The 21,051-nt window shown below is 37.5% G+C and overlaps 1 protein-coding gene across 3 annotated transcripts in view; it reads right to left on the bottom strand.

The window, feature by feature from the left end:
- LOC106871978 (uncharacterized) overlaps positions 1–21,051 on the bottom strand; it is a 61,540-nt gene that overhangs the window by 14,584 nt on the left and 25,905 nt on the right. The window contains exons 1-7 of one of the 3 annotated variants that reach the window (XM_014918769.3): positions 16,439–16,705; positions 4,671–4,893; positions 4,172–4,395; positions 3,361–3,595; positions 2,982–3,136; positions 1,664–2,614; positions 229–1,263 (exon numbers count right to left, since the gene is read on the bottom strand). In XM_014918769.3, the coding sequence (XP_014774255.2) occupies positions 229–1,263; positions 1,664–2,614; positions 2,982–3,136; positions 3,361–3,595; positions 4,172–4,395; positions 4,671–4,860 (2,790 nt within the window). In that variant the 5' untranslated portion in view covers positions 4,861–4,893; positions 16,439–16,705. Of the gene's footprint in view, positions 1–228; positions 1,264–1,663; positions 2,615–2,981; positions 3,137–3,360; positions 3,596–4,171; positions 4,396–4,670; positions 4,894–8,644; positions 8,747–16,438; positions 16,706–21,051 lie in introns of those variants that run through there. The other 2 variants (XM_089343059.1, XM_089343060.1) reach the window with 2 other exon arrangements.

The raw sequence follows: 21,051 nt of genomic DNA, 5'->3' as shown, positions 1-21,051 counted from the left end.
CTCGTGACTTACTGGATTCAAATTAGGAATCATTACTGCTAGACTACAATTTTACAACAGAAAAATACGCTCCCAAATTAGACAACAAATTTTTTTTTAAACTAATTCATGCATTTATTTGAATTTGTAAAACTTTCCAACCCATATGGATAGGAGATAATGAAATTTTTAAAAAGTCATAATTAAAAGAAAAAAAGAGCAAATTAAAAAGAAATCTAAGTATCCTACCTTTTCAGTGAGTTTTCCTTCAGTAACCATCAGATTTTTCATCAGACTTGCCTGCTCAGTTTCTAAAGAAAATATTTGAATCTGCTTTTTCTTCACGTTGTTTTGTGATTTCTCAAGTTGAGCCTCTAGGTCAACTGTTGTCTGCAACAAGGTGGCTATCTTTGACTTCTCTTCCTCGACACTCAAAATTTTCGAATCAAATGTCTCTTCAATGAGATGCCTCTCTCTCTGGATCTCCTGGAAAGCTGTTTCTCTCTCCAACATGTCTGCCTGAATGTTTTCCAGTTGTCGAGCGAGTGTCTCTTTCTCTAACACTGCCTTCTGCCGCGTCTCAGACAACAACTGGTGCAGGCGTGCAGTATCTGCTTTCAAGCGTTCACTGATTATTCCCTGAGATGAGACTTGTGCATGCAGTGCAGTTAACTCCTTTTGCAGTTCTGAACGAACCTTGTTGGCCATCTGGAGTTGTTCGTGGTACCACTGCTTTGTGCTGGTAATGGCTGACAAGTCACTTTTTGCATTCCGTGCATAAGTGTCAGACAGCATCTTTTTCTGAAGTGCAGTCTGCACCTCAACATAAAGTTCAGCAACTTTATTTTTTAAAGCTTGAATGGTCACGTCACGGGCATTAAGACTGTCCGACAATTCTCGTACATTTATGTTTTGCTTGTCCTGAAGCTCCTGGGTCAGCTTCAATTCCTCTTCATGATGTTTAGCAGCATCAATCTTTTCTTCGAGCAGTTTCTGAGTATCCTCTAGACATTGTTCCAAGTAGACACGGTTCTCTTTCAAGCTCTTGATGTCGGCTTTCAGTGCATTCTGTTTCACGTCAGACTCCGAATTATTGAACAATTGCAGTTTCTGATCCAGAGAGGCAACTTGAGCCTGTAACTCCGCACGTTCTTGTAATGCAATTTCTGCCTCTGCACTCAACACTTCCAACTGACCCTCCAGTTTTGCCTTCTCCTTCAGAACAGTATTTAGGTTCGTTTCATCCGGTTTCCCTGTTGCTGGAGAAGATACCTCGACATAGGCCTGAAGAGAGAGAGAGAGAAAGAAAAGGATGGAGAAAGAACAACCAAAATGAGACTAAATACGTTTATATATAATATATCTTGGCTGACACAAAGCTACGCTGATACAGAGAAAAGGTACATCAAATCTGTCTAAAATAATTCTTATATATATATATATATATATATATATATATATATATATATATATATATATATATATATACACACACATTATGTTGACACTGGATTTGTGTCAACATAGTGCAATAGAGTGTTCCCCCTGAAGAATTGTAGTGGATCTGCATCCAATCACACTATGAACACCTGAACACCCAATGCAGAGGATGCAAAAAGCCATAATGTGAAACATGCATAGGATAAAACATGAATGGATAAAAAAACAGAAAAAGTGATTCTACCTTGGATTTTCTCTCTGTAAATGGTTTCATTGCATTCTTAAAAAGAGGTCCAGGGTCAGGAAGAACGATTTTAGGTTTTGTGGTAGTCGATAATTTAGATGGTAAAGAACTGACATCTTTCTCGGGTAACTCCACACTGCCAGGGACGGAACCAAGACGATCGGAAATGTCAGTATTTTGGAAAGGATACTTTTGGTCATGGCTAGCACCGGTCACCGAATCCAGCAGAGGAGAAAACCTTGCAGTGTCTCTGCCAGAGTCACTTGGTGTGAAAGAACGTTCTCTCACTGGTGGAGAGTGTCGTCCATTTTGGAATCTTTTGAGGAAACTTTCCAGCTCAATAGCTTTGACAGGTGGCAGTGACTTGAGAAAATCTTCGGCTGTGCTGTCGTCTTCATAATTGTAATCCTCATCACAATCAGAGAACTGGGCTGAGGAGCTTTTTACAGAGGCAACTTCATCAGTTTTGTCTCCTTCACTTAGACCATTCTCTTGACTGGGTTCTCTGGAGATTTGTTCCATAGACGATGAGACAACTGAAGATGTTGTTGATGCGGAAGGAGACAAACCATCATTTTCTTCTGTAAAATCTTTGGAAGCAGATTTGTTCTTAGGTTTTCCCTTTTTCTTCGATTTTGGTTTTACCTGTTCCCTGTCCCTGGGGGATGTTTCGGAGTCAGACATAAATTTTGGTCCTGAATTGAACCAAGATGTTTTCTCTGTTGTTAAAGTGATATTTGTTGCAGGAATTATAATTTTGCCTTTGGTTGATGGAATAACTTTGGCCAAATCTTTGTCAGTCTTTGAAACGTCTGTTGGCAATATTTCAGTGCTTTCTCCTGAAGACATCAACGAATGAGAATCATTAGAGTATAAAGAATCCAAACGTGGTGTTCTCTCAAAAGACATTTTCAGACTTTGGCTATCACTGTTGAGACCAGGAATAAGATTCTGAAATTAAAGAATTTAAAAATTAACAACTTTGAATTCCTCACACAAATGGATTTAGTTTAAATATTTGTGTCTTAATTGGTTCCAACAGTTCCTACTGCCAAAAGATTTTAGTAATGGTTCTTTTAGTGGCCACCATACTGAACTAGTTTACTGCTTACACCACACTCCCACCGTCAACACCATAGACACACACTCTCTCTCTCTCTCTCTCTCGCTCAGATTTGGTTGGCTTGGAGCTATAATAGAAAGTAACCTATCTAAAGTGCCACACAGTAGGATTAAACCCAAAACCATGGGGTTGAGAAGCAAACTTCTTAAACACACAGCTACAAGTGTATCTATAAAACAAAATGTAAAAATATACCTGAGGTATGTCAGAGGATGTTTCTGAATTTGTCTTTGAGGAGAAACTTTCACTCAAGGGTGCTGGCTGTATATTGTTGGCCTTCAACCTCTTCTCTGCTTCAGCCACAATCTGAGCAACTACTTCAGGAGAAGCAGGGGTCACATTCTTATCACCTGAAAGTGAAAGAGGACAACAGATAAGTTCAATAAAAATACTGTTAGAAAGTTGATAGTGACAATAGAATCTTGGTCTAAATGACTAACAGTATTTGAATGAATAAAAGATTGCTTGTTTGCAAGCAATGTGATATTTCCCCCTCCATCTTTAGTCTGATCAATGTTTTCATGAAATACTGCAAACAACCAACCAGTGAGAGAGGCTGACATGAAACACTTACCAATAACTGACCACTGCAAGTGGAGTGCTTCTGCAACAGTCTCAAAAGCATTGCTGTTTTCAAACGGAGTTGTATTGGTCGTTCGTTGTGCAGTGGTGGTCGCTGGCTGTGGTACATGTGCCAGTGTTGAAGGAGACACTTCCGTTGTAGCCATCTTCCTTTTTGGGATTGTAAACTTTGGTCTGTTGTCACGGCTACGTAGTTGAGAATTCACAGTTTTGGTGATGGCTGATACCTACAACAACAACAACAACAACAACAAAAATGAGGAGGAGGGGCAGTACCCATCACAAATGCAAAAGCTTTCAAGACAGATGAGATTTATGAACATATTAATTATTAAGGTCTTGTGTTTCATCCCAGGTAAGCCCTGAATAAATGGATCTATGATTAAGGTCATTCCAACGAGGACCACTCCATCATACTTTTCAAAATTGTTCTTTTCTAAGATGATTAAATACTGACGGAGGGACAATAGGTGGACAATCAAGGTGACAGAATGGACACCAAGACAAAGGATAAGATCAAGATGTCAACCAAAGACAAAATGGCAAAATGATTGTACCCACTACCTGGGGGCATACATGGCCATGACTACTACCTTCACCACTGGACTCTCTATCTGTCAGTCTATATCTATCAATCTGTATAAGTATCAGACTAATATAAGTACTGGGGTTGATATAACTCATTAAATACTTTTGAAGGTGGTGTCCCAGCATGGCCATAGTTCATGACTCAAACCAGTAAAAGAACAAAATGAAATAGACAACAAACAAACAAAAAAAGAAAGCGGGAGATGGGGGTTCACCTTGATAAGGGTAGATATGTCATCAGCAGTTGTGGTAGGATCGTTGATGGAGGAAGGCTTGTCTGATTCAAGTTCACTGAAGTTGATAAAGGGATTCACGAGATGATCGTTCCCCTGTGGGCTTAACCTTTTCTCAGACCAAACATAGTGAACTCGAGTATCACAAGGGTTACCTTCGCTGCTCTGACATAGCCTCTGCTCAACTGGGTTCCTCTTCACAGTCTCTGCAAATAGAGAGCATCATCACCATTATTATTATTATTATGAAGGAACTGTAATAAATGAATGACTGGCGAGATGGAGGAGAAAAGAAAGTTGGAAGAAGAAGAAGGGGAGGAGGAGAAGGGGAGGGGGAGGAGGAGAAGAAAGGATAGGATGAAAGAAAAAATAAAGAACAAGAGAAGAAGAAAAAAAGAAGGAAGAAAAGGAGGAGGCAGAAGAAATAATAAGTGGAAGTGGGAGAAAGAAGTTGATGAAGAGAGAAGCAGAATTTACTGACCAGGAATTCCATAAGACTGTAGAACGGCAGAAGAAGAAGGAGAAGAAGTGAAATCATTGACAAAATCTAAGTCGTAGTGGATCACATTATTGAAGGAATCAAAATTCTGTTGAACTTGCTCAACATCAGGGGGAAGCTGGAGTTCGTGCTCGAAGTTGATCTGTTCAAATGTGAAATTAAAAGGCTCCATACAGACCCAGACATTACTCCCCCTGGCACCAGCCTGAAATGGTAAACAAAAGAGAAAAACAAGGAAATAAGTGGGTGAAAAATAAGCAAACAAAAAGGCGGTCGGCTGACAGTTGAAGCTTATAAGTGGAGTTGAACAACCTAAATAGCAGACATGTGGATACAAGTCCCTGCACACACACACGTAAGTGAGAGAATAGATAGAAATATATACTTCGACCCTCCCAAGATCATACGTATAGATATATAGATATATAGATATGTATATGAATAGACATAGCTGCTTAGTAAGAAGTTTGTTTCTTTACCACAAGGTTCCAGGTTCGTTCTCACTGTATGCCACTTTGGGCAAGTGTTTTCTGTTACAGCCCCAGGTCAACCAAAGTTTTGTGAGTGGATTTGGTAGATGGAAACTGAAAGAAGCCATCATGTGTATATGTATATGTGTGCATGTGTGTGTGTATATATATCATCATCATCATCATCATCATCGTTTAACATCCGCTTTCCATGCTAGCATGGGTTGGACGATTTGACTGAGGACTGACTGGTGAACCAGATGGCAAGATTGGTGAATTTCTCTGTTGCTATTGTGAGTGAGTGTTTGAGAAATAGATAGAGAGAGAGAGAGAGAAGAACAGTTGACACTTAATCCAACTCCAATCTTAAGTTCAATCAAGAAAAAGAAACAAGTGTGAATAAGGCCTTACCTTGCTGACATCTGAGTAAATAAGTCAGTTTAGTCAGTGCGGCAGGTAAATTAAGTAGGTTTGGTGTTGTCAGTGTACAGAAGAAAGTCAGCGAACTATTTATGTCTGACTGGCTACTCTAAATAACTGGTGGCAACTAACAAGGCAAGAGGAAGGGATGTGTGTGTGTGTGTGTGTGTTTTAATCTAACCGAAATATTTTGATATGATTTATTATTAACCCAGTCATTACTTAACACAGACAGGAATGTCCAAGCTAGAAATAGCCAGGTGTCAAGAAAACAACAACAGTGAGAGAGAAGGACACAAAAAAAACAATAAATAACACAAAGGAAAATAAAAAAGTATTGTATTTCGGGATCATCATTTTTTTCTTTTGTTTTTTGCCAAATAAATACACACACAATATATTCATTCTTCTCTCGTTTATTACTGTCCTTATTTTAACTCGAGTCCATTGTCCGAAAATCTTTTGTCACACATCTGTGACCTCTTCAGCAACACTTTCCATCCTAATGTGTGCTCCTGCTCTGCTTAGTCCATTCTGTTCTTCTAGAAGACTGAAAGTGTCATTGAAGAGATCACAGACATGTGACGAAAGATTTCCAGATATGAATTAAAATAAGAACAGTATTAAACGAGTGAAGAATGAATATATAATGCATGTATTTATTTGGTAAAAAAGAAAAAAAACGACCATCCTGAAATGCAACAGCATCTGTTTCAACACACTGTTTCACATCAGGAATCTTGCAACACAAATTCACAAACATAAAATATATAAAATGGAAAGAAAAACAAAGGAACTTTAATATGGCTCTTCAAAGAGCAGCCTGTTTCCCTCATATCACATATCACCATCTTAAAAATATACCCTAAAAATAAAGACAAGATGGTCAGGGCTTGTATGCCTTTGATCAATATGCAAAATAACCCTTAGCTTGTCTTCAAGCAAGGTAATATTTCCCCAGGATCAGACATGTTTTTGAAGATTGGAAATGAATGGCATTCATTTACAACAATCACACAACACCAAAACAACACACACATATTTTGCAGTCTCTGTCTACCAAATCCACTCACAAGGCTTTGGTCAGCCCAAAGCTATAGAAGAATACACTTGCCCAAGGTGTCATGCAGTGAGATTGACTCAGATCAATGTAGTTGGGAAGTACATTTCTTAACCACATCAAAAATAAGGTAACGAAAAACGTTAAGAATGAAACTGAGGGTGACACAACTAAATAAAAATGTCTTGAATGTGCTGCACTGTTGTCACTGTAATTCAATGACTGAGTGAAGTTGAAAATAAAATAAATGTAATAGCATAAAAAAAACAAAGAACTAATCTAAAGATAGACTGAACTACGATACATGACTTCCATGACACATAATAGAAAAGTAAGTATTAAACAGATTCTTGTTTCAAGTAACGAGCTTTGTTATTCCGATTACGGCTGAATTGTCAACACAGGTTTACATATGGAAACAAAGTGAGAAAACATAAACAAGAAACATGGATAAAATAAATGGATTTAAACTGTGAGAAGAGAACAGTTCACACACTATTGTTAGAGGCATAACACTATTTGTAGTTTGGTGTTTATAGTTTGTTTGGTTTATGCCCATTTTTCCATGCTAGCATGGGTTAGACTTGTGTTTCTCAAAGTGGGATGTGTGTCGATACAGATGGAGGTGGGGGTGGAGGGACTTCAGAATAGCACCAAAGTAACAACTGAATAAAACTAGCAATAGAATTTTTATCAAAACTCCTTTTGAATATATATATATATTTCAAAGCAGGAGTTAAAAAAAAAGCCCATTATGTGTGTATACATACATATATACTTATGTTTGTAAGTATGTATATGCATATTTGTGTGTGTTTGTGTGACAGGAAAGGGAGAGTTGAAAGAAAAAAGAGATTGAGAGAAATCTCCAAAGCAAATAGAATGAGGCAACAACTATGAGAGAGAGAGAGAGAACAAGAAGCAAATGGAAGCAGATAAAACTCTGAGACATTATCTCGCTTTCGCTCTCTCCTCCACCACTTGGAACCGATCCAATTTCCTACTGTTAATTAAGTCAATGAAAACCAGTATTTTGGTACAGTACCAAGTCGGTACTAAGTTAGTAGAGCAATTAATAATTTATGCTGGTGTAGTAGGTGTGATGGAAGTAGTGACATAGTAGTGGTGGCGGTGGCACAGGTGTGGTGATGGTGGTGATGGCGCTTTTGGTGTTGGTATGGTTTAGTAACACCCAACACCAGACAAGCATGTTTCCTGCCAGTCCAGATGTTCCCGTCCATACCAAAGCCTTCTGTTTGTTTTGCCGACACATTCTCCATCCATTGCTAGTTTTCCATGCTTGTCACGACTTCACCGTCTTACTCATTTCTGCTAGCTGGGTGAATGAGAGCAATGTGAAATGAAATGTCATGCCAACCCATAAGGGACGGTTTCCTGGTTCCATGGCATATAAATTCCCCACCAGGACAGGACGCTGTTCCATCACAGGGTTACTCAATTGGCAGAATCGTTAACACACCAGGCGAAATGCTTAGCGATATTCTGTCTGTTGCTACGTTCTGAGTTCAAATTCCGCCGGGGCCGACTTTACCTTTCATCCTTTCGGGGGTCGATAAATTAAGTACCAGTGAAACACTGGGGTCAATATAATTGACTAGTCCCCTCCCCCAAAATTTCAGGCCTAGTGCCTATAGCAGAAAGGATTATTATAAGTAGTAGTAGTAGTAGTAGTAGTAGTAGTAGTAGTAGTAGTAGTAATGACAAGTACCAGCAATCCAAAAACACACAGCAACAACTCCAATGGAAATAGCATTAGGCAACAACAGATACACCCATACACACAAGTTGTCTGTGAGTAGGTTTTAAGTACCAACACATACACACAACTCCACTCAGAATATCATTAAAGAACAATACACACACACGCACGCACATACTCACGGTCCCTCTTCACCCATCAATCATCCACACATGTTCTTCAGTTTGTTTAAAGGGCATCACAGCTAAATTTACAAAGGGAGCACCACACAGAGCTATGTAGTCACCTAGAGGTTTCCTTCAGTAATCGGCCAATGGCTCTAGGATCAGGGATATGGTGAACTTTTTAGTGCCAAGGGTGAATTGCAAGTTCATAAGAATCTGTGGGGTACATCTGTGTTGAGAAAAATAATCAATCGTTAAATTAGGCAAATTAATGAATGTATAGACAAAAAGGAATAAGCAGAACAAGAGGAGACATGATAGAGAGTCATGGAAGGAAGGGATCATGGGATGTGTGATGAAAGAGCTTTGACAAAGAAACTAAAATAATAAGAAGAAGAAAGCTGAAGTGAAGACCAAAAATGCAGTGCATGTGTTTAATTGGCAAATTATGGCCATCCCTGCCAAGTATAACAATATTTGTTTCATCACACCATTTCACACAAAGAATCTTGCAAAGCAATTGCATAAACATAATGAATATATTATTTGCATCAAACTAAATTACTTGGTTTTAAGGTTTATAGAGACATCATCGATGGAAAGATTTCAGGGATTTCCCCTTCAGGTACCCCCCCCCCCTTCTAGAGGACTTTCCAGACTTAATGAGTTTCAATGGTACTTGTGAACAAAGCTGCACCCAAGGACAAAGGGCTCCTCAACCCTGCTCTACACAGGAATTGACCATATCACACAAGAGTGATGACCAAACCCTGGACAAGACAACGGGTATATGCACAAAGAAGTATGTCACATCTATCATTCTTTTGCTGCTGCTAATAGATCAACTAAGCAGAAACTCAGTTAAACTTTTAGCATTTAAACCAGCAATATCCAGCCCAAATACTCTATCCATTCTGTGTTCAAACTGGCCAGATCCAGCCTCGATATAACCTACCCTATAACATCATTCGAAAACTAAACAATCAAATCATTGAAATTTTGAAGCTAAAAGATAAAGTATGATTGATCTAAAACAACGTTAAATAAATAAGCTTTACATCTGACAGAATAATCCGAATGCTGAAGGGTCGAATCTTTGAATATATTTTTAGAAAAATTAGTTTCGAACATTTCCACCAGATTTCCAAGGACGGATATTGCAAGCGAAAGGTGTCAACAACCGTCTCAACTGATCAACAATTACAGAACATAAAGAAGAATATATCACAAATGAGTGGTTAGGGTTAGGGTTAACAACACCCAAATCAGGAAATGCTGCAAGCATTTCTACTAAAAGATGTTTCCATGTGTAAATAGTTACTCAAGTCTGATATAATTACAAACAGAAGCTCATTATGAAAAAAAAAAAAAAGAAAGAAAGAAAACCAAGTAGAATGACCTGAATTTGCTATCTGTTTCTAAAGCAATGTTTTTGAAATGAAAATTGCAGCACCCTCCCACCCAGTCCATACTGGGGTGCAAGGGTGTATGATGTTTGAGGTTGAAGAGAAGAGGGGGGAGGAGGCAATAATATTAGTTCTGAACATAATAATAATGATAATAATACAAAAAAAAAAAAACCCAAAGCAATATGCATTCTTTGTTACTGACATTGGGATACCATAGATAAATGAATGTTATATTATTGAAAGCTGAAATAAACTGGATTACTGGAGCAGAAAGAATTTGCCAATTAAGGAAAATGATGCATAAATTGCAGACACTTTACATCAAGTTTGTTTTTAGGTGTGTATATGTACATATATATGTATGTACATATAGCACCTATTGAATATATATGTATGTACATACGTATATATAGTATGTATGCACATATGTATGTTTATATACATGTATTACATGTTTGTGTGTATGTATGTATGTATGTATGTATGTATGTATGTTTGAATACATGTATGTAGATATGCATGTATATCTGAGAACGATATTTCCTGAAGATAAATGAAACCATTCCAATTCAAGAATCAGTGAATAGATTGAAAAAAACAGGAACTGTCAGCTACTATGTCTCATTCAGTTTGCCAATTCCTGCACACACACACACACACACGCACACACACACACACACATGCATGCACTTATGCACAAACACATGCATACATACACGTCTCAATGAAGAAACCTAACTATGGCAATTACTGCCCAAGAATTGAAGACAATAATTGTTATAAACACTTCTTCAAGGACAAACGCATTTGAGAATCATTACAAGTGGAAGCAGAGTTGAAATTTGCCCTACTTTTTTTTCTTCTTTTTTTTACAAGGAAGCTGTTTAAAAAAAAAAATCTACAAAACAACTTTATAAAGCTTAAAAACAGTCATTGAAAACAAACAGGATTCCCAAAATAGTAGCTCAATTTCTGAGAACTAATAGCCTAATCTTCCTCAATGTAAAGCTTTCTAGTGTACACTGAATCATGTAGTCCCAGACATATTCATCTTCATCACTGTTTTGACATCCACTTTTTCCATGCTTGCATGGGTCAGACGGAATTTGGTTGAGGCAGATTTTCTACAGCCGGATGCCCTTCCTGTTGCTAACCCTCACCTATGTCTGTGTAAGGTAATATTTATCCATGGCCAGACATGTTTTTCATGGAAGACTGGAAACAAAGGACACAACTTGCATGACAGTGACACTTGTTTACAGCTATCATGCAATGTCAAGGCAGTTTCTATCGAATTCACTCACAGGGCTTTGGCTGGCCCAAGGTGCCAAACAGTAGGATTGAACCTGGAAATACATAGCTTATCACACAGTCACAACTTTGTTAAAGAAAAAGAAAAAGGGAGGGAGGTGATCATGCGTATACATATATTCATACACACATACATATATATGCCTCTGCACATGTATGTGTTTGTATGTATTAACCTATATAACCCTAATTAAATAATTAACATGGTTTGTTTATGAGTATTTTTTTTTTTTTACTGTTTCATTTATTTTACCCCCACCCCATATATATATATATATATACACACACACACACACACACATCATATATATATATATATATATATATATATATATATATATATATATATATATAGGCTAGTAGGCCTTAATGACCATATAAAATAATGCTGTGCTGTATACAGCTTAAATAACCATAAACAAACTTGCCAAATGTGGGAGCCATTACGTGGGTGATAGATGTGCTAGAAACAGAAATGAAACAATGGATAATGTGGACCTAGATATATTGTCTGAAGAAGGCCAAAAACAAAAATGTTCAAAACTGGGATGCCTTTGATTACAAGGGTGTTTTGAATGAAGCCTGGTCTGGTGCTATAAACAACAATAACCATCACAAACCAGCAGATGGTGTCTTAATGTTTTGTTACCATAAATAGTAACAAAATATAAGTTAAGAACTGTCAAAAGTTTTCCAAGCTGATAGAAAGAAGAGGGGCAGCATAGTAGGACAATGAGAGAGAGAGAGAGAGAGAAAGAGAACAGACAGAGTGTGTGGGAATGCGTAAGAGAAAGACAAGAGGCAGATAAAGAATGAGAGAGGAAGTGTATGTGAGGTAGTGTGTAGTGTGTGCGTGTAAAGTTATGTGAAACAGAGAGTGTATGAGAGAGAGAGAGAGAGAGAGAGAGAGAGCACATGAAAATGTATGAGAGTGTGAAAGAGTGTATGAGAATGTGTTACTGTGTGTGGGTGTAGGTGTGTTAGAGAAGACAGGATAGATAGAGAGATATTGCTCTATATAAATATAGAACAGTCAATGAGTAAACACTAGTATAAAGCAGGGCGTGCCTTTACTTGAATGAAGGTATTAGAGAAGCAAAAATGAATAGTAATAATAATAATAATAAAGAGAAGAAAAAATAATTGTGAAAAGTTTCTTTTATTGTTGCAAGGGCAAAAGGAGGAATAAAACTAATTCACTGAAGGAGATTTTAAAATCTGAACTCCCAGATTCATTTTCGTTATTAAAACACCCCAGGAGGGGAAAGGGGCTCTTTATAATTACTTGACCTTCAAGGTATAACAACCAAATCACACCCTGTAGTTTAAAAAAAAAATATTGATGAGATAATACAGTCCTTCAAAAAAACACCCCAGGAGGGGAAAGGGGCTCTTTATAATTACTTGACCTTCAAGGTATAACAACCAAATCACCCTCAAATCACACCCTGTAGTTCAAAAAAAAATATTGATGAGATAATACAGTCCTTCAAAGCCATAGAGAAAGACAGGGCAGCCATGTCTGGAAGGTATTTTAATTATAGGTTTTGCTAAATCTATGGTGACCTGGGATGAGATAACTTGAGAACTTCAATGTGGTCACTTCTTGGCTGCTAGAAACAGCAGCCAAATGTTGTAATGAATCACATCCCATCGGGTAAAACACAGAACAACACAACAAATATTACAGCCCTCAATATGGTTGAAATGTTCCAGAAGTCATAGGTTTCCTAAATCACTTGACCAGAGAACAACCAGCACAACGAGGGAGCCTGTATGTGGTCACTTGACCTGCTAGAAATAGAAGCCAGCTCCCCTCACCCCACTAAATGACCACTCATTACACAGTACTAAATTAGAAGGGGCACATTAGATAATGCAGTCCCTGGTATACAAAATGTCCAGATCAACATGGCTGAAACAAACTAGGATTACTTGGTCACAGCTGACCTTGGGCTAAACAACAACAACATGTATTTGCATACGTGGATGTAATCTTAAGAAGAGGTCATATCGACTAGGGTGGTAGAAGTAATGACAAGGAAATGAGATAGGTTAGTGCAAGCTGTTGGTGCTATTGTCATCACCTCTGATCTAGCAGTAGGTCTACAATCAAAGACATTCCAGTTATGGCCATCCCTTTCCATTTTTTTTTCTTTAAAAATAGTGTACATCTAATGTGGCTATTTTTTTTTTTTTGTATTTTAAAGATATTAATGAATGTTTTGAAGTAGATTTTAACTGCTATTTCAAATAAAGTACACAACAAGTACAACACAAATTTCTAAAGTATTTGTGACCTTGTCACCCAATCTACCTATGTTATATGACACCTTTATCATGTGAAAACCCGAATATTATATGTCAGTCATGTTTTTTTTTTAAATACAAAAACTATTGTCAGAAATACTTAAGGGCAGTTCTTCTCAATTTAGGGGTTGCAAAGAAGAATACTGAGGGTCAAAGTTTTTGTGAGCAGAGTTCAAATTCAAAATTTATTGGGTGGATTTGTCAATAAAACCTGGGAGTCTGTGAGGAAAATTAAATAATCTGGGATTCCTGGGTACTGAAAAGGTTGGGAGCCCACCCCCACCTAAGAAAACACCAAATTAGGCATTTGTTCTCTATGTTCTTTTGTGATTGGTTAGAATGTAGGTAGAACCCCCATATGAAACAAAATAAGGGCATTAAAGACATGTGAAAGATTAATAAATATGATTTTCATGGAAGAAAATTAACAACATCAGTAATAAAGGTTTTTTAATTCAGGTACAAGACAAGGCCAGCAATTTTGAGGGGCAGGGTTAGTCGAAACCAGTGACCTATTTTATCAACCCCAAAAGGATGAAAGCAAAAACTGACCTTGGTGAGATTTGAACTCAGAACAGAAAGAGCCCAAATAAATGCTAGAAGGCATTTTTGGGGATGCTTTAATGATTCTACATGCTCACAGGCTTTTGCTTCTGAGTTAAGCAATTTTGAGGGATGATTGTATTAACCCCAGTACTTTACTAATATTTCATTTTCATTGACCCCAAGAGGAATGAAAAGTGAAACTGAACTCAGTAGAATTTCAACTCAGAATGCAGAGTCAGAGCTGCAAAGCATTTTGTTCAAAACTTTAACAAATATGCCAATCAACTACCCTTATATTAATAAAAATAAAAATAATAATAATAATAATAATAAATGCTCTGATGCAGTACTAGGTAGTGGCTCTCATGGCTTCTGATCTTAACTGAGTGGAAGTGTTATGTACATTGTTTTGTCTTGGTGTAAAAGATGGCCTACAACAAACGTTCTGTTCAGTACCACAGATTTGCTTGACCTCAACCAACTGAGAATGTCCCTTAGTGGCTGATGATATGTGCACCTCTGATCACAAGAAGTAGTGGGGGAGCATCATAGCCATGTGTTGAGAGGAATTTTTGGGGGTTTGAATAATTCACCTCTGGAAACATGGGTGTTTCATTCAACATCCTTAAACAAACATTATTCAAGGACCATTTGAGCAGGATGGGCTACTCGACCTGAAGAAAATTCTAACTGGGCCCCACTTGCAAGTTCATGCGCTGTTTATCTTGATATAAGATCACTATGTCGCACACATATGGTTGTGATGCATGTGCCTGGTGTACCCTTATCAGATGGGTATACTGAGCTTCGTATATTTTACTTCAGTGTCACTTTAATGGCATGCACTGCTCTTTCACTCAACAATAATAATAATCCTTTCTACTATAGGAATAAGGCCTAAAATTTTGGGGGAGGGGGTTAGTCAATTACATTGACCCCCCCCCCCCCCCGTGTTCATCTGGTACTTATTTCATTGAGCCCAAAAGGATGAAAGGCAAAGTCGACCTTGGCGGAATTTGAACTCGGAATGTAAAGACAGGAGAATTTTGTCCCACATGCTAACGATTCTGTCAGCTCATTGCCTTATTAATAATAATAGTAATAATCCTTTCTACTGGAAGCACAAGGCCTCAAATGTGGGTAAGGAATTAAGTCGTTTACATCAACCCCAGTGCATAACTGGTACTTATTTAAATGACTGAACGACAACAACAACAACAAAACGTGCCACCAAGGGAGACTTTACAGGATTGTCATGACCGGAGCTGAACAACAAAATAACTAAACATTTTGAGTAATGATGAAAAATGTGTAGCACATAATCCTTTTTCTGGTCCTTTTATATTTGTCCGTCAAATACTTATGAACGACATCGACAATCTTTTAAACCTCAAAGTAGTAACTGTCAATTCGTTTTATAGTAACAGATCTGGCGAATGACTATTTTAATGCGTGTGTGTGTGTGTGTGTGTGTGAAGAGAGAGAGAGAGAGAGAGAGTTACGAAAAGCATACATACAACAATTTTCTCTCGTGCAAACAGCAAACCACCTGCCCCCACAAAAACCTATTTTTCAGTCAACCGCAGAAATGAGCAAACAAACAAAACCACGTTTATTCCCTGCAGGTTATGAATTTAAAAAATCTTTCTGAGGTCAACTTCGATTTTCATTATCCGAGAGTTTGTCGATAAAATAAAACTGGGGTCAGTTCTGAGGTCAATTTAATATTTCTATAAAGTAGTCTAAGTGCGAATGGAATTATAATCGAGGACCAGACTAACTTCGATTTTTTTTTCTTATCTTTCCGGGGTTGATAAAATAACGTACCAGTCAAGAATTGGAGCAACGTGAATATGTCTACAAAGCATCGGTTAAGTGAATGGAATTTTCATAAAAGATTTACCACTGATAATATAGTTTTATTTTGTTGTCTATAACCCCAGGTCAGACCTGATTTGATCAAACGACTTCTAGCCGTAGCAATCCTGTCATGTGTGTGTGTTTCAGATATGATGCATTTAGAACTACAATTAACAAAGTGTTGCGATTTGATTGCTATTTCTAGCTGGTCTAGTGACTAACAATACAGAGAATCAATATCCATCATTATGTTTTGTAAACGAAATTTAAAAGTCGATCTCACACTAATGAGGTGTATAATAAATTACATTGTAAATTACTTCAGATTATGAAAAGCAGATAAAATCATTCAAACCATATAATATATATATATATATATATATATATATATATACACACACTCCCAGAATCGATAACAGATGCAACAACAAAACCTACACACTCATATATATTCAAAAAAAGAAACATTAATGAACATACCAGTCGGTATTCGCCCAACAAATGAGCGAATTTTGTTTGTGACAGTCATATTTCTTTCCGTTTGTGTTAGTACGAATCTGTGTAGGTCTAAATCAATCGTATATTCCGCCAGTTGAAACGGTCTGACGACAGTAAAAGTATTTACCGTTCCATGACTGTGTGCGTATAAGTGAAAATGTTTATTAGCAAAGTGGAATAAATAATCTGCTCAGCGTCACGTCACCAAAATATGAGCCGGGTCACTGCACCGTTTCTCTCACCACTACTGTTAACCGGTGTAACACCACTGCAGTTCCTCTTATTCCATTCCACTTCTGCGGTAGCTAGTCTAGCTAGGTGTGTGAGTGCGTGTGTGTAGACGGAGAATTTCTTGCAATGCGAAAAGGGGAAAATTAAGTAACTCTTGTATATTTCAAGTACCATGGCCACCATCGAAAGTAAACGGCCTAGAAATGGAAGTTTATGTGAATCCTGCTATGTTGATTACTGTACGGTCCCTTTTAGCATTGTAAGAAGTACTCCGTCTGCAGCGTAATGGTTAGCACTCCGGACTCTGAATCCAGCGATCCGAGTTCCTGTCTTGGTGGGACCTATTTTGTTCGCTACCTATTTGTTAGAATGGGAATGTAACGAATATATATATATATATATATATATATATATATATATATATATATATATATATTAGGAGATATAGTTGTTGATAAGTTCGTGAGACTGTCTAGCGAAGGTGGAACTTCGGGGTTACCATCGATCATCGATGTTTTCCTTGTAAAAATGTGTGCGATACTCTACTTAAATGTATTAAGTGATTCTACCATTAATGTTTAACTGATTTTAATACGTAACTATTATAAAACAGACACCTACGAGCAAGCATGTTTGTGTGTAAAATGACTTAATTTGATATGTTTGGGTTGAGAGGAAGTTTCTAACGATATTGAAAGTAAGCTATCGTTTAAGTCGCTTATTGACAGTACATTGGTTGACACAGTATCTTTTGTGTAACAAGGGTGAAGACACGTTTCATTGAATATCGTAAATATAACAATGGACAAAAAAAAAAAAGCAAGGAGCAAATCAATTTAGTGGCACATTGAAGTTTGTCTCAAGAAAGGTAAATTAACAGTCATCAGATATGGCTGGATGGAAGAGAATAGCTTGGGCTCTTTTCTACGAGAGGTCTTGAAGCACCGTATCTGAATTTTGTGTTACAAAAATAATAGGAAAAGGAGAAAAAAAAACAACGAATCTCAAGGATGAAAATATATAGACGGAAGACGCAAGCCAAAGCTTGCTTTAAGTCCATCAGAGTTATATCCCTTAGACTGGTCTTTCAAGTCATTGTTCTGCATATAAGCATTCAAGGGGCAACTGTGCACCCCGAAGTTATTGTGTGGAATGGTGAAGGGTAGGATGAGGCTGGGAAAGTGAAAGAGAAAGAGATGAGATTCTTTTTTTATTTTGTATTTGATTTGATATAGAAATTCACTATTACTTTGTCTATCATACATTAATGACATTCTTAGTTCGACTTTCTTATCTGTGAAGACAAGCTCAGTATTTACATTACTTGAAAAGAAAAGACAAACAACTGAAAGCGTAGAGTAAAATTACCGTGGAAGTAGACTATCCAACGTTTCGGACAAAGTCTTTCTTCGGGATAAAGTCGACGGGAAGGAAACAAAAGAAAGACAGGAGCGTTTTTACATCCGATATGTTTGAGAAACCAGCTGAATATTCCACTCCTAACGGTAATTTCACCGCCCTCTCTCTCTCTCTCTCTCTCTCTCTCTCTCTCTTGCTGCTAGGTCAACCAAGATTTTAATGACCTTAAACATGCTTCCTTCATAAAAACTGGAATCAGTCATAAAATATTTGGCGCGAGATTATTGAACAAATGCGAAACCTGTAGCATCTGCTGCACCTGGTTACTCTTCGGTCATTTCAACCCTCCTCCTTTTCCTCCTTTACCCTTTCTTCCTCTCAAACGACAGTTGAAGAGGATTGGAAATTCGACCAAAACAGCCATTAAAAAAATGAGCGGTGGCAATAAAATAGTTATATTCACACGCTCTACTGGTCGATATATCTTTAGCTATGACAAACTCTCATCGATCTAAATGAAATATGTAAGATAGAGGAGGCTTCGTTTTCTACAGCAAGAAAATAAGACAAAAAGGAGAATGTCTTTGATAGAGTTGAACACGGCATTCTGTAAGCTTGTTGCAGGGTGATGTAATATATTTTTCAAATTTTGGTACTGGGTCTGGAATTGGGTAGGAGGTAGTCGATTACACCGATCCCCAATATGTGACTGGTACTGTATTTCATCGGCCATGAAAATTAAACCCTGTGGTATTTGAAATCGGAAAGTAAAGAACCGAAATAGAATGGCGCTATGCATTTTGTCCGACGCGCTAATGATTCATACGAAACATACGAGCTCTCTGCATGGTTTCTCAGGACTAAAATGAAGTATATCTGGCACTCCGTCGGGGAGAAAAGTTGGGGAGAAGGTAAGTCGATTACATTGACCCCAGAACTCAGCTGTAACTTATTTCATCCACCCCGAAAGGATTAAAGGCAAAGTCGACCTCTTCCAATTCTACAGCTGTCTCGGTTCCTCGAAATTAGTAAATTACATACCATTCCACCCAAGCCTATTCACCACACCTGTCTCTTCTCCTCTCGTCTTCCCATATTGTTCCTCATTCCATAAGGACCCATTCTGTTCATTCCTTCCACTTCTGAACGCAAGTCTGGAGTTCACCGCGACCCGTCCATGTTTTTTCCTTGCCGGCGTCGATATGCATATATTAAGATTAGCCATCATCTTTTAACTCATAAGGCTCTACAAGAGTCATGGAGAAAGTTCTCTTTCCCGTAGCTGAACTGTTCAAAAATATGGTTCAGTGTTTATTAATTGCAAACTACTTTATCTTATAAATAGCTTTCATTATTTTAGTTTGTTATTTTCGTACAGTGATAGATAAAGTAATATCATAGATTAATCGATATTTTCCTTTACATGTTATATGTGCTGCAAAGGGATAACAGCTTAGTGATTTGACTACAACGAAACTTTTGAAGCGATTAACTTTAGTAATTTGATATTTTAAAAATATTATATATTCTAGCAGAATGTCATTGAAGAGAGAAGGTTGAAGGGAGGTAATAGATATGGTAATTCACAAATGACAACAATAGCAACAACAAAACTTATCTTTAAGACTTTTCATAATCATATTTCCAATGAAGAACACTGTCTATGTGTTCCCTAATTCTTAAAATAATAACAATTTCGTGGAGTTGCGTAAAATAATGAGCTTCACCATTATATTAAATCCTGTATCGATTCCGTGTAGACAGCCAAGAAAACTAACTCGTCCATAATTTACCTAAAGGATTATCTTTCTTGATACGGCGTTTCGCGTATAAGGGAAGTAACTCTTATATTTCGTTTATGACTAAATTACAATATACTCTCTGCTCTTGAAGTAATGTCGAGTTCTGAATTCATTAATCCACAATTATCCGTTGTGATGATACAACTCGTCACAACATTAGTAAAGAAATAAGTGTTTTCGCTTTATTGTGTTTCTGTTAATAGCAGCAACCTCTATTAGCTTGACAATTCTGTTCCATTTTATTACATCTTGTAGTTTGAGTTTTATCAAGAAACGCCAAATGCTTCCGTGATGTCGAATTCTCAAAAGCATTTCCTACGAAATTTATAAAATAAATAAATAAAGACGAAAAGAAAGAACGACGAAAACACAACGATCGAAAGAAAGAAAAACAGCAACAATTTTCTTGACCCTTTTGAAGGAGCTGGCGTGTCGGAAACGTCGGATTCCGATGCTTATCTCGATGGCCTGTCGCGATTCTCACTAGAAGAAGCCGAGAGTTGCGAAAAACTAATAAGTGTAGTTGAGGTATGGGATGCATCTGGCGCAAATCGCTTGTTTCAGATTGGCAGCCCTGCAAAATCGATGTCGATATGCTTTCTTGCCGGTTGAAGTCTAGGCAGACATCTTAGATTTCTGGTAGTTGACCAAGAGAATTCCAGTTTTGTAAGCCGGAAATTGGTGATGTTATCGAACAATGATGCCATTAAGTGGGACATAATTGATAATTATAGGTACTGAATGTAGATCTTGACCAAGATGCTCGCGGAGATGACCTTTGTTACCAGTGACGCAAAGACCCGAACGATTCGCAGCTGACATATCCACAACGTCTTCCTAATGTGATATACATGGTGGATAAGATGAGTAATGTAGAATATTATAAACAGTGGAGTGAAGGAAGAAGTGTTCTTACGAAAAACAGAAAACCGTTGAATCGCCTCTCTATGCGAGTTCCTTATATTCTCTTATAAGCAATGTGACCAAAAAACCTTCCCAATCCCTAATGTAGATTAATAATCAACCTAAAAACCGATTAACGATTAACATGTGCATTCTAGATGCTATAAAGCTCCGAATTAGAAGCATTACGAAGTTAGAGCAATGGGCTGTAGTTGTGCTGTTACCAGGTGGATCCATGGTACTGAAAACAAAACAGTACATTCGGTTAACTCGACATCATGGACAACTCCCCCCCTCTCT

The sequence above is a fragment of the Octopus bimaculoides genome, chromosome 26 (assembly GCF_046866305.1).
Source record: "Octopus bimaculoides isolate indiv1 chromosome 26, ASM4686630v1, whole genome shotgun sequence".
Lineage (NCBI taxonomy): Eukaryota > Metazoa > Mollusca > Cephalopoda > Octopoda > Octopodidae > Octopus > Octopus bimaculoides.
Note: the sequence above shows the minus strand (reverse complement) of the source record. Positions and strands in the feature narration are given on the sequence as shown.